Below are 14,422 nucleotides of genomic sequence, written 5' to 3'. Positions count from 1 at the left end.
GTTCAAGGTTTGTTTTTTTTTTTTTGTATGGGAATCAAACTCACAACCTCATGCTTGCCAGGCAGGCGCTGTGCCGCTGAACTATATCCCCAGTCCTAAATGGAACTTTTTTTTTGTCTTTTTGAGACCATCTCACTATGCAGTTCAGGCTGGCCTTGAGCTCACTTTGTAGCCCAGGCTGGTCTCAAATTTGCAGCGATCCTCCTGCCTCAGCCTCCTGAGTGCTGGGATAAAAGGCATGAGCCACCATGCCTGGCATCTTCCACCTATCAGACTGGCAGAGACATTGTTCAGCTATACAGAAATGGCAAGGATTCTGGGAAAGGCAGTGATGCACCCTACTGAGGGAGCCCTAGTTGGGACCTTGAAGAACCTTGGTAGCACATGGCAACAGCTAAAGATGAACAGCGGGCAGATGAACAAAGGCATAGGTACATAGGGCCCTGCTATAGTAATGGCATTTTAGAGCAACCTGAAAGCTCTGAAAGATGACAAACACACAGAGGCAGATGCACACCTGTGAGAAGTGGGAATGGTAGAGTGTGTCACTGATGTAGAATGGTGTCCCATGATGAACAAATAAGCAGGATGATTACATGCCTGGCTGCCACATGCTCACACACATACATCCTGCACACATGCACCTCCACACTCACATGCATATACTCACACGACAATTTGGAAGAGTGTCAGTGTCACAATTTTAAATGACTCTAAATAGTACGATCATGGTTGTTAAATAATAATCCTCTTTTTACTTACCACCCTCATCTGATTTTTCTAAAAATATGTTTATGTCTCACTATTTTATTTTGGTTTTTTGTTTTTTTGTTTTTCTTCCAGTACCAGGAATCGAACTCACGACCTTGCACTTGCCAGGCAGGTGCTGTGCCACTAAGCTAAATCCCCAGCCCCCAAAAATATGTTTATTTGATTAAACATAGCACCTTTACACTGAGCAGTATCCCAGCCCTTTTTTAATTTTTTGTTTTGAGATGGAGTTTTACTAAATTGCCCAGGCAGGGCTTACATTTTCAACCCTTCTGCCTCAGCTTCCCAGAGTGCTGGGATTACAGGTGTGTGCCACCACATCTGGCTTATGTAATTTTTTTTTAAGTGATAGGACTTAAAATTATCCAATTAAAAAATATATTTGGACTAGGGATGTAGAGCAAGGCCTTAGATCCAGTCCCTGACACAATAAAATAAAACTCCTAGCAATGCATTCATTTTTCTTCACAAATTGATCACATCCACAGTTAATTCACAGCCACTTATTTCCAGTTTAGTATCGCTACACTAAAATTGCATTTTGAGCCTGGTGTGGTGGCATGTATCTGTAATTACAGCACTTAGGAGGCTGAGACAGGAGACTTGCAAGTTTGAGGCCAGCCTGGGCTACATAGTAAAATCCTTCAAAAAACAAAAAGAAGAAAAAGGATCTGCATTTTCCTGTCTGTAGATTTTTTATCCCCTCATTTTACTTGAGGCACATGCAGTATCCTTGATCCTGTGCAGACTTTCTCCCTGCTTTAGCTTCTTCTTCCCTGTCTGCCCTTCACTGGGTTTTCTGCCCTGATTCATGGCATAGAACATGTCATCCTTCAGCAGGAGCCTATAGTTTTAACACAAAGGCCTTGTAGAAGCTGCTACTACAGGAAAGGCCTCTGGCACCCACTGCCACTGCAAGACAGGGGAAGAAGGTGTGTTTATTGCAGGAAGCACAGCTGTGGCCTGCAAGGGTAAGTCTCCTCTTCTAGGCAGCTAAGCCTGAAGTCATTTTTACATTCCTGTCTTCTGAGAAGCTCTTTATGCCTTAAAAGGCTGGCTGGTGTTTTTACTTACTGCAAATGAAATTTATTGACATGTACTGTATTCCCGTTTCCTGCTCAGTAAAACCAACGTTTTGGCACCCCAACCTCAACCCCAACCACTATAGGAATTACATCCAGTGGTGCAGTGCTGCCTGCCTGGCCTGATCCCTCTGTAGTGACTGAGTCTACACCAGAGCCTATAAGGCCACTGTTCCTCAGACCTGTCAGTTTCTTTCATTTTGCAGAGTACTTTCTTTTTACTTGTTCATTGATTATTTTGCTCAGAAACTCTCCATGTGACTTACTGTACCAACTCTAAACCAGTCTCCACGCCTCTTCCAGGGACTAAGGTGATGCTTTGTGTGGTTTGTTAGTCTAGCAATGGTGGATCCTTATCTGAGTGGTGACTGAAATGCACATTAAGAAAAGTAACCTTTACCGTGTTTCAAGGTTGAGTATCCATAGGAGTAACTCTGCTATATTGCAGACAGGACCAGCTGCATCATTTATGGCACTCTGTGTTAAATTAATTAAAAAGTTCAGAATGGCAAAAGCAGAGCATTAACCAAGCACAGGCTCTCCTGCATGCAGGGCCCTGTGTGATGGCTTAGGTCACACAGATGCATGAAGGCAGCCTGACTGAAATTCATAGCCCTTGATGAATGACCTTAACTGGGGAGAAAGTTCCATGTTACTCAGTTTTGGAGTATTCCTCTTGCCTGCTCGCAGGGCTTGTGTGTGCTGAGGTTTGCCTGAAGAGGGATGGCACCAGGAAGGGGTGGGAAACCAGGTCTAGAATGGGGATACTGTACTCTGGCCCTGCTACTGGCCAACACTTAGCCTCAGAGGTGTATCTAACCTTGTTATGGTTTGTGTCTAGATGTCCCCCTCAAATCCTCATGCAGTCATGGGGCGGGCTTCTAGAGTTTATGACTGATTCATGGTCAAATGCTGGCAATATGGATGTGAGTGCTACACCCGCCCTGGGGTGGGTAGTTTGCATACAATATAAGGGAGGGAAAGAGGCTGCTTGCTCTCACTCCTACCTTTTTGCTCTTGTTACTTTTGCTGTTTTCTGTGGCCATGAATGTTTGCCCTCTGCCATGTGCCTCTCTGCCTTGGAGCCAGCCAAGTATGGACTGGAACCTCCACAAACTGTGAGCCAAATAAACCTTTCCTTTCTTAATTTTGGGCATCAGGTATTTTGTCTCAGCAAGGAGAGAAAAGTAACCAAAACAAACCTCTTGGTCTTTGAAGCCCATGGCCCTTCACATGAAGGGCTGCTGTCACCCAGCCAGCTCCCACTCATGACACCTGCTCCTTTTCTCTTTCCCATGCATAGAAATTCATTGAGTTTGAAGATGCCTTGGAACAAGAGAAGAAAGAGCTCCAAATCCAGGTGGAACACTATGAGTTTCAGACACGCCAGCTGGAACTGAAGGCCAAGAACTATGCAGATCAGAGTAAGTGGCTGGCAGGAGAGATGAATCACCACTGAACGTATGTTGTTCTAAGACCAGTCCAGCTGAGAAGGATACAAGAGCCTTTGACAAAAAGAGATTAGAGGAAGCCCGAGGATGGCCTGAGTTTCTTTGGACCATTTCTTATTTTATCTTTTCACACTACAATGTATTTCTATAACAGGCTCAAATCATTTGTAGAAATAAGGAAAATAAGACCTCTTTGATCACATGGCACTTTTATTTACTGGTATAATCTGACCTAAAAAATAATAAATACATGATTCTGTAGGTATTCCTATGGTCCTGTAGACCAAAGCCCCCATTGCCATGGGGTCCTCATATTCTGACCTGCCTGAGGAGTGACTGTACTTTATGGAGCTGAAGGTCAGGCCCATAGATGGAGCCACCACTGTAGAGAGTGACAGTTCCCAGGAGAGGTTCATGTTTGGTCAAGGATGTTCATAGGAAAACCCTGACCCCACCAGGCAAGTAGACAAGATGTTATTTTAGAATCATTACTATAAGAATACACATTTTAAGCTGGGCATGGTGGCACATTCCTGTAATCCCAGCACATAGGAGGCTGAAGCAAGAGGGTATCTGCAAGTTCAGGGCCAGCCTGGGCTACAAACTGAGTTCAAGACTAGCCTGACTACATAGGAAAACCCTGTCTCAAAATGACAAAAAAAAAGAAAAAAAAAGTATGTATTTCAATTTTTAAAAAATATATTCAAGTGCCAAGTATGGTGGTGCATACCTGTAATCCCAGCACTTTGGGAGGCTGAAAGAGGAGAATTGTTAGGAGTTTGAGACCAGCCTGGGCTACAAAGGGAGCTCAAAGCCAGCCTGAACTGTATGTCAAGACCCTGTCTCAAAAAGACAAAAAGACACACCCCCAAAAGAAAACTGTATTCAAGTATTAATGTGGGGTTTTGTTTTTCTTTGGTTTTTTGGTTTTTTTTTTTGGTTTTTTTCCAGTACCAGGAATCGAACTCAACCTTGCGCTTGCCTGGCAGGCGCTGTGCAACTGAGCTAAATCCCCAGCCCCTCAAGTATCAATGTTTAATTACCTATTTAATCTCAGTTTTCTGTAATCAGAGGTTTCCATAATTAAAACCCATTTTACTGCTTTAGCTGGCTACTTTGAATGGCAGGCACTTAAAATCAGATTGGGGGAAAAATTGATTTGATATGTTGGGCCTGTTCCTATCCCAGACCAAGACTTGGAGGCCACTACACTAGACTGACAGCCTGATGACAAGATTGAGCACTGATAAGTGACCAACAGACTGGTAGTAGCCTCCACACATTGTGATATTTACAAGGACAGAAGGTCAAACAGAGAGCTGCAAAGAAAGGCTTCCAAGGCTGGTGGTGAGACAGAGGGACAGATTACCTGGCGATTGCTGGTAGTTATCCTGTTGGGTAGGTGTGCTGCTTTAGCAGGCACATGGTGGGCCAGAAGGGACCATCTTGGGTGTCAACATTGGCCCCCAACTTTGGGAAGCCTAGTTGTTAACCTGGATTGGGCACAGGCATCACCTGATTTTCTCAGTCATCTGCAGGTTTAAGGGGTGCTCCTGTTGGTTTTGTTACACACTTTCCATGTTCTGTCACTTCTTACATGTCTCAGAGGTTACTTACTTCAAATTCTATCTCTTTTCATAAGCTTCCTGTTTTGTTTTATTTTGCTTTCATTGCTGGGGATGGAACCTAGGACTTTGTATATGTTAAGCAACTATTCATCCTATCATTGAGTTACATACCCAGCCCTCACTCCTTTTCTATATTTACCACATGCGGGGAGTTTCACCTAAGTCACAGAAGCTCTTGGCTGACCTGGGAAGATTACCATGGGACCACATCCTGGGTCCTGGATTTTCTTCATCAGAACTGAGCATATTCACATGTATACACAGACTTTATGCCACCTAGCCTCTACATGGTAGTGATTCCTCTGAACATGAGGTCTTAGGCCAGAGTCTTGTTTGCATCCTAGGGGAGAGGTACAAGCCACTGAGAGGGTGCTGTGCGGCTAATCCACAGTGATTGTGTTTTGCAGTCTCCCGGTTGGAGGAGCGAGAATCGGAGATGAAGAAGGAATACAATGCCCTGCACCAGCGGCACACGGAGGTAGGCACCAGAGGGCAAAGGCAGCCATGCCTAACACTTGCCATTTGCTACTGACCTTTGGTTGCCCTTTGTAGCACCTTCTTTATCTAGAAGGCTGTCCACCTCATGCTGGTGAGATTTCCCTTGACTGTGCCTTGAGCTTATCTATTTCCCTCTGAGCATGGCACATGTGGATCACAGTGGAGGGGCTTGGCCGGCCACACTAATGAGAAACTCTTCTTGGCAGATGATACAGACCTACGTGGAACACATCGAGAGGTCCAAGATGCAGCAGGTTGGGGGGACCAGCCAAACGGAGAGCAGTCTGCCAGGGCGGAGGTAGGTGACCTCAGGAAGGCAGGGCTCCTGATGGGAAGAGGGAGGTCAGAGGATCTATGTACACATTTTTCCTCAGGGCAGTGGTTTAATATATACTAACCCACAGTTGAAGATTATCTAACTATGGTTTGGAGAAGGCCAGGCTACCTTGCCTAGCAGGCTGCCTTGCCTAGCCATCTCTGAGCCTCATTCTCTCTGCAAGCAGAAAGATAGCGACAGATCTCCAGGCCCCTCTTGATACAAGTTTAGGACTTGGTGCTGATTTTGCTCAGGCAGCAGGGAGAAGCTTTCCGAGGCTGGGCTTCTCCCCAGTATGTGCCTTTTGAGTCAGGATAGACCTGGACCACAGGTCCCAGGAAGGAGAACATCAAAGATCTTATCCAAGGTATAGCACCTCAAGGAGGTACGTGGATGACCAGTGATGGCAGCCTGGACCAGGGGGTTCCAAATCTTCGTTCAGTGAGGGGAAGGGCCTAAAGCCAGAGCCCCCAGAATCACAGATTGAACCTCATGACACCCTGTTACCCTGTTGTCCCTGGTTCCTGCAACAAAGCTTTCTGAAATCAGCTGGGCCAGAGAAAGCCTTACTCAGTTTGCATAAAGGCCTTTTGCCTGTGTTTTCTATGCCTGCCTGGTCTGTGGATTGCACCTGCAAATAACAAGGTTCAGGAATCTAGCTCTGACCTTTACCAGCCACTTTTTGTGTGACTGGGGCAAAACTCTCTGTTTCTATGCCCCAGAGTCTTTGACCTAAAAACGAAAATACATATGTGTTCATGTGGAGGCCCCTTAGAACCAAGGTAAGGTGTTGGGGGCTGGTAGCTTGCCTGCAGGCATGGTGTTGCTGCCCCTAACATAGAGTGCGACCTGTGCCACATACGGTAATGCAGGTTGGTTGGTGAGGGGTAGAGACTTTGTAGACCTTGAGTGCTGCAAGAATTATCAAGGTAATATAGGTGAAAGAGTTTAGTTAATTGTAACCCTTGAAGTTATTTATTACATCAACAGACAGAAATACTGAATCCCAAGTTGCTAGTTCATGGCTTAGGAAACTTTCTCTTCTGCACCCTGAAAACCTAATTTCTGACCTTCAGAATGCTTAAGAGGATTTCCAAATAACTGGACTTGAATTCTGATTTGGAGTCCGGGGTCTTTGTGTTCTTTTTATGGGGAGCTGAACAGAGCAGTCCAAACTGAAGAAGTTGGGCAGGTTGGGCATCTTCCTAGGAGACCTACACCATTCTACAGCCTTCCAGCTATCTGCTACCAGTGCCCTTCTAGAGAGGGACACTTGGAGGCCATGTGGTAGAGAGTGCAGGGAGCATGGCCCAGTGTGTCTCCAGATCCTAGGCAGTTTGACTTCAACCTAGGACTGTAGGCAATGAGTACTCAGGATCCTATGTCACGTTGATCAGCACCCCAGGCCCTGTAGATGCTATCTATATAAGTAGATCCCCAAGGATTCTGTGGGCTGAGCAAAAAGTCAGGCTGAGCCAAGTTTGAAACCACCCAAACTCTAAAGCCACTGTAAAACATTCTGGCTACTATTCCCTCATCTGCTATAAAAAGTGCAGTTCAGGGCAGGATGTGGTATGTTTTGGACATCTCTGTGGGGAGGGAAACCTGCTGCCAAGATGTCCTTGAGGAACCCGCTGTCCTGAGCCCTGTACTTCCTCTCTCCCTACAGTTGCTCTGTGGCACCAGAGTTTAGCTCCAGCTCCCTGGCAAGCCAGCTGTGGGAAGCTCCTACGGTTCTTGAAGGAGCCCATGGCCTGGTGCTGGACACATAGGGCCTCATTCATGGGTCCGCCTTTGGCTGCACAGCAGCCCTGTGACCTGTTTTGTAAGGGCTGGGTCTGTAAGTCTGCTTTGTGCTGCCATTACCAGGTCCCGTGGACTGACCTCTACCATCCGTCCTCTGGGGAGCAGAGGCTTTCAGTGCCCAGCAACAGAGTGATACCTTCAGTGAAAGGCTGGCAGGAGACTCTTTCTCCATGCCTTGTATAAGCCCTGGGAGCCCTTTCCTTTAACAAATTAAACCTTCTAGCCTGTCTAAGAGAGGGAGGGACATCTTGTTCATACTGACACTTACTAGGCCTTGGTGGCCCCCATCTATGCTGCCAGGAGAGGCTCTGTAAGGCCAAGGTATGAGTAGCCATGTTACCACAGTCCCCATACCTCATGAGCTCTGTTGCTTGACTGCCCCACACTAGTCTCCATGGCATATAGAAAGGATGCCTGCAGCTGAGTTGAACAGTGGGGCTAGTGGCTGCTGTCTCTGCAAGCCTAGGCTGTGACATATGTACCTAGGGTTGGAGAGACAGGAAGTAAGAGGGCCAGCGCCATGGGTCTGGGCTGTCCCCATCATCCTTCCCAGTAATCTGGTGGCATTGAGTTTCTTCCCCAGCCCATAGACTGTTCCCTGAGGCATACATAAGGAGCTTCCTCTGGCTTGTGCCCTCCTGCTGCAGTTCCTGTTCATGAAGCCCCCACTGGGAACAAAATTATCTAGGGCGCCTGGGTGTGGACTGCAGTTTCTGCCTGACACATGCAGAGGAAGTAGCTGGTTTCAGTGAAGAAAGCATGCCCCACTTTTACCCTGTAGGGCATGTGCCTCATAGGGCTCAAGTGTGAGGACAGTCCTTCATGACCTGTGCTGCTGCTTTGTCAGGTGGGTGAGGTGAGCAGTCCCTCCCCACTCATCTCTGTTCCAGCCAGAGCCTGCACACTCTTCCTTGGCCTAGACTCTCCCATCACAGCCTTTGTCCTTAAGTCTGTGCCCCTTTGAGCTCAGATTCTTCCAGGTCCCCACAAGGCTCTTATGCCTCCTCATTCTGAGCCACTGATCACTCCACGAGGCCTTTTCCTGCACTCCTAGCGTGGTTTTCAGAGTCTGTATGTCTCTGGGATGAACTGAGTGGGATCTCAAACACTGATTGTGCCTGGCCATTACTAAGGATGAGTGTGAGCCACAACACGTGTGTCTGTGTGTGTGCTGTCACCCCATGTGCCTTGCACATGTGTGCCTGGGGCCCTGTGACAGGTGTGTGCCCACTGCTTGCTGATCTGCTCACAAGTCCCATCTCAACCTCTTGTTGGAGCCAAGAGGGTTTGTGTGCCATGTGTCTGTCCTTGCAGGTACCTGTGTGTAATCACTGTTGTTTGTGTAGAGGGCAGCACAGGATGGGCCGCTGGATGCCCACTATCGTCGTCATGCACTTCTCCCTGGGAGTGCATGCACAGGCGAGAGCTGGCCTGATCTTCACTCTCTAATATAGTCTTCTTGTCCTGCTCTTGTGCTGTCGCTGCTGTGTGCTGGCCATTGTGTCTGTTGCTGCCCTGCAGTCCTCGCCAGTCGTGGAGGAAAAGGTAAACCTGCGGGTCTTTGTCCACTGTGGTGCTGGGGTTGACCAAGGGCAGAGTAAATACAGGCCAGTGCCTTAATCACAGGCACCCGATTCCTTAGTTACATCAGAATGCTTTGTGCAGCTGATGCTGTGGATTAGAAATACTTGTCAGGTGCATTCATATAGCTGTGACTGAGAAGGTCACAGGCTGATCAGCAAATCCCTAGCACAGGCACAAAGTATGTAGTGGGCAGGAGTTCCCTGAGTTGTCCAGGCCTGACTCAAATTCTGTCCACATTCAGCAAACTTCTCCCTTATTGTAAATAAAATCATGGCAGCAACTCACAGCAGTGAGCAGCAGGCAGCCAGAGCACCAGTTGTTTCCAGAGATAGTAGGCAGGTGGAAGCATCCTGTCTGCTCCAGCATCTAATGTTTCTATACCCAGGCCAGCCTTGAACTCAAGGTGCTCCTCTTGCCTCCATCTCCCAAGTGCTAGGATTAGTATGCTGTTGCACCCAGCTTCAGCTCAGTTTTGCTGGACTATGACCCCTGTCAGCAGTGTGTCCTCTGCAGGAAGTGGTCTCTAAAGTGAACAGCCACTCAAGACTGCCCAGGGAGCTGTGCAGATAAAAGAAGACACAAAAGCCAAGCTTTGGACATTCCTGTCAGTTGGCAGTGCCACCGAGTGTTCGCAGGAAGAAGTGAGAAAAGATATGTTCCTAGATATAGATTGATTTCTAATGGACCCAGCAGGCTGGCTGGACAGTAGAAGTCTGTGACCTGTAGTGTATTCATTGCCCCATCCTGTGAGGCAGGAGCCTTCCTCATACTCCCAGCTGTCTTAATAGCATCTAGTGACAACCATGATTTGTTGGCTTGTGACCTAGGGACACAAATGCTTTTTACCTGAGGTCATGAGTAGAAGTGCTTAATGGGTTCAGAACTGGGCCTCAGGGTGTTCTTCTACATGAATTGGGAGCCCAAGGGAGGCAAAACGTAGTCAAGTTGGCCCAGAGCCTGCAAGGACAGGCCAGGCATTGTCCTGCTCCCCTCATGGGCCAGTGGTATCCTACGGGGACTTATGGGCTGTTTCCTGCACAGTTCTAGTGGAGCTGAATCACGGAGGTCTGGTGGATTGGCAGGTACAGAATTTTCCAACTCTGGTATCCTTTTCAGGATCTGAGTTTCTCTGGCTCTTACAGGGACAGGCCCAGACATGTCCTTTGCCAAGGGGTCCTGAGAGCCAGCCACAAGAGAATGCCTTCTTTCTGGGTATGCCTCCTCTGCCCCAGCCTCTTATGGAGCATGCTACCTCTGTGGTTCTGTCCTTGCTACAGTCTAGCAGCTAAGACAGCCAGCCAAATCCCACGGAGCACTGGAGACCCTCTTGCTATAGAAGACACCACTGTCTTGAACAGGGCAGGCCAGTTGGCTGGTCCCTAGAACTGCACAGGTACTCCCAGTCAGGAGACTCCTTCCTAGAATCATGCTTCATGCTTCTTCCTCCCAGCTGCAGAAAGTTCAGTCATTGCCCCACCACTCTCCTGCCCTCTCTGTTCTGTGAATCCTCAAAGTGCCAGTGAGAGAGCCCCATATCCTTCCTTTAGAGCAGGCTAACCTCTGCACCATACTCCCTTGGATGTGAAGGAAGTGCCCCCAGTCTTCTCTAGGAATGAGTGTCAGAGACTGTACTGCGAGCAGGTGCTAGTTCTTGACCTGAACAGCTCTAAGCAGTGTGGACACAGTCTGTCCCAAGAGGGTAGTTCCCAGGCCTCTCTCCCCACTGCTATTTACAGCCCACTGAAAGCCTTCCCTGGACTCAGCCCATACTGGTACAGTGAGCTTTGCTCTTGTGACTCCAGTCTACTTGATGTTCCTGGTTTATTACTAGAGCCTCAAAAGGACCCATGTTTCTCTCCGTGCTCCCAGGACAGCTGGGATGGTTGTATTGAAAGAGGAGATGCCCCTCCCTCATGGGCTTCTATAGACAGGACAGAGATTTTTTAATTTTCATGACTCTGGACACAACTATTTAAACATTTTACAGTGAGAAGGCTTTATGAAAAACCATAGGATTGATGGGGAAGCAAAAAGCAGAGAGCCAGAAAAGGATTGATTCCTCTGTTAGCCCCAGGAGGCAAAGGCAGAGCTGGTGGCCATGGTTGTGGGAAGGCAAGTCTGGGCTTTATCATCATAAAATTCACTCTAGGCCATCAGTCAGTGCTGGCTATGTTGCCAAAGGTCCCACACTGGGACTGCTGTGGGATTTCTAGTGACGACACTTAAAATTGAGCCAAACAAAATGATAAATCATGTGTTAGAAGGAAAAAGGTTATATGTGTAGGATTGTGGGCTGTCAGCTGGCCATGTCCTCCTGAGCAGGCTGCAGGGCAGCATTTGAACAGTGCTGTCCACCAGATAAATGTCCATGTACCAATACAAAGATTTTGTTTCTCTTGCATCTCTGATAACCACCTACTTCCTCTCCCTCTCTCCTTCATATTCCAGCAGGAAAGAGCGCCCTACCTCTCTGAATGTCTTCCCCCTGGCTGACGGCATGGTACGTGCACAGATGGGGGGAAAGCTCATGCCTGCGGGGGACCACTGGCACCTGAATGACCTCGGCCAGCTACAGTCCAGCTCCAGCTACCAGGTTTTGTAGCCGTGCATGGAGTGAGGGTCCCTTCACTGGTGTCCTACACCTGTGTAGAGGAGCCCAGTCTCTGCATGCAACTGTCTCACTGACAAGGGAAGAGAAACCAAGTGTCAAGGGACAGGCCTTAAAGTGGACCCTGTGCTGTTGCAGCTTCTCTGTGCAGCTTTGTATTAGTGCCTGGTGGAATGGACCACTGTGGAACCACTGTCTGTTAGGGCTGAGTTTAGCAACCCTCTGCCAGACCATACCCGAAAATACATACCTTCCCCTCAGATCAGACTGTAGCCAGGATGCATGTTGCTCCTGAGAGCTGCCTTTACTTCTACACTGGACCTCAGCTGGGAGGAGATAAAGGCAAGGTGATGGCTCCCTCCACAAGCCCTTACCTTCTTGTTACTGGTAATGGATATTGGCTGTGAGTTGAAACCTATCCACTTGCCCACTAGTCTGCACAGCCATCCAGTGAGTACACCCCAAACATGGGGTCCAGGGGAGACCAGGTCACTCATTCAGGGCCAGGTCAGTTGCTGCTATTGAGGTTTGTGTGCTCAGACCCTGGAAAGCAGCTATAGCAGGGCAATATGCTAGCTACATTGCCAGGTAAAGTGGTCACCTTCCTAGGGCAGAAGAGCTGACCTTAGTTTGGTGAATTTCTCACAGGCCACTGGAGGACTCCTGCAGAAGCCAAACCCCAGGCTTCCGTACTTGGTGGGGCTACTGGCTGTGGGGCCCAGGGCTTCTTAGGTGTCTTTTCTACTGCTGCTCTTGGCAAACTGTCTTTCTGCCTTTGTCCAGCTTATCTGCAGGGGCTGCTGTATGTTGCTGACTCTGTTGGAAAGTGACTTACTACTTTTACTTTTGTCCTAAGGCGTGTGTGTGTCTTCGAGATGTGGGGACACTCACACCCATCTCTCACTGTTCTGACAGTATTTGTGACCTGGGGAGAAGGCAGTGAGGCCCATGGGGACCCGGCTGTCCTCTGGCTGTCTAGGCGAGGCCCTGTCTTTTACATTGACTGCTCTCTCTCACTCGCTCACTTCATCACTCGTGCTCACACTGGGCCTGTGGTGGAGGCTTGCCCCGTAACCATTTGCCAAAGCCATAGAGAGCCAATACCTTGCTTGACCCTCTGGCTCCTGGGCACCCTGCTCATGCCTGTGTCTGGATCAGTCTTTCTTACTATGTCTGTCTTTTCTCTACTGCATTGTCTGAAATAGTTTTTCTCCATAAATCATAGCATTTTGTGTTTTAGTTCATAGTGTGTTTTGTTTGATTTTTATTTTTTTAAACAATTACATTTTAAGTTCTTTTTATTTCATTCTCCAAGTTTTAAGGTTTTTCTAATTTCTTAACTTTTTTGTTTTTTGTTTTGTTTTTTGTTTTTATGTACTGTAGTGTTTTAACCAAACAGTTGTGGCTACTCATGGTGAGGAATGACCGCTAAGAGTGTGGGTTCTTTGCAATACATTTGGAGGTCACTGCTTCACGTTGATGTTTAGGAGGTTGAGAGGTTTGGCCTAGGTAAGTGGTGGCCAGGGGGTATCCCCTGGGTAAGTGGTAGCCCTATAGAGTAACAGAGCTGGGGTTCTGGGAGCGGTGTCGCCAAATACACCGACAGTGACCACCAGAGTCACAACAGGTAAGAAACCTGACGGTGGAAGAGGAGGTCTGGAAATGTGTATCTGATTCACGCCCCTGTATTCTGCCTAGCCTTCATGGAGTCACACTGTGCCCTATTCTGGGCACACTAGGGGGTACCCAGTGCCTTTGCTGTATCAGAGCTTCATCTCCAGAGATTTGGGGGCCACCGTTGCCTCTCCCAACCTTTGTGATACAAAACGTAAGGACTCTCCCTCCTCAGGTTGTACCTAAACCTCATCCCCAAGTCTAAACCACTATCTAAGATATTAATGCAGAAATACTTGAGGAAAGCTAGAATATGTGCTAGCATGCTATTTTTCCCCTTGGGACTGCTGATGTTTGGAGCAGGATGGTGCATGACTATGGGGCCGTCCTGGTGCCATAGGATGTTGGTCGGCATCCCTGGCATCCATCCACTCCATGTCAGAAACACCCCCTCTTCCGTTGTGACAGTAAAACTTCTCCCTGTCTTTGCCAAGCATCTCTGGGGGAGCTGGGGCATAACTGTCTACAGTCTAGAGCTGCTGCTGTAGAAAAAGATGTGAGATTTTTGAGACTTCTTTTTTTTTTCATTGTTTCTAAAAATAATGTTTAAGAATAGAATACACAAAAAAATTGTTTATTAAATTATACCAAAAAGCAGCAAAAGTTATTTTTAAATTATAAAATTAGTACAAAAAAAGTTGGTGCAAAGTTGATTATTAGATTACAACAAAATGTCTAAAAAGGTTGTTTATTAAATTATAACAAAATGCAAAAAAAGAACAGCATATAATACCATAAATGGCATGTATTGCTACCTGAATCAAACATAAAAGTATCGATACATATAATTATATACAATGAAACAGAATAGAATATTAATGACACTTAGAGTTCATTTTCAAGCCAGCTCTCTATTTACTTCATCATACTGTATCAGGCCTAAAACAAAGGATCTCTTTAGAAGAAATGAAGTTTTTAGAAACGGCTCAAAAGGCTATATTGTAGAAGTTAGAGGAGGGACGATATTCATGCATGGGGAAATCAATCCCTTATGAAAGTTTAGA

General features: G+C 47.2%; 1 protein-coding gene across 15 annotated transcripts in view; it reads left to right on the top strand.

Moving 5' to 3' along the window:
• Window positions 1–14,422, top strand: part of Mapk8ip3 (mitogen-activated protein kinase 8 interacting protein 3) — a 46,390-nt gene that overhangs the window by 9,330 nt on the left and 22,638 nt on the right. For 4 of the 15 annotated variants that reach the window (XM_005391530.2, XM_005391526.2, XM_013517671.1 and 1 more), the window contains exons 2-6: window positions 3,157–3,277; window positions 5,340–5,410; window positions 5,637–5,728; window positions 9,074–9,097; window positions 11,585–11,729. In XM_005391530.2, the coding sequence (XP_005391587.1) occupies window positions 3,157–3,277; window positions 5,340–5,410; window positions 5,637–5,728; window positions 9,074–9,097; window positions 11,585–11,729 (453 nt within the window). The other 11 variants (XM_005391531.2, XM_005391529.2, XM_005391538.2 and 8 more) reach the window with 8 other exon arrangements.

The sequence above is a fragment of the Chinchilla lanigera genome, unplaced genomic scaffold (genome assembly GCF_000276665.1).
Source record: "Chinchilla lanigera isolate Chin_1 unplaced genomic scaffold, ChiLan1.0 scaffold00041, whole genome shotgun sequence".
Taxonomy (NCBI): Eukaryota; Metazoa; Chordata; class Mammalia; order Rodentia; family Chinchillidae; genus Chinchilla; species Chinchilla lanigera.
The sequence above is the reverse complement of the archived record's forward strand: the minus strand, read 5'-3'. Positions and strand labels throughout refer to the sequence as shown.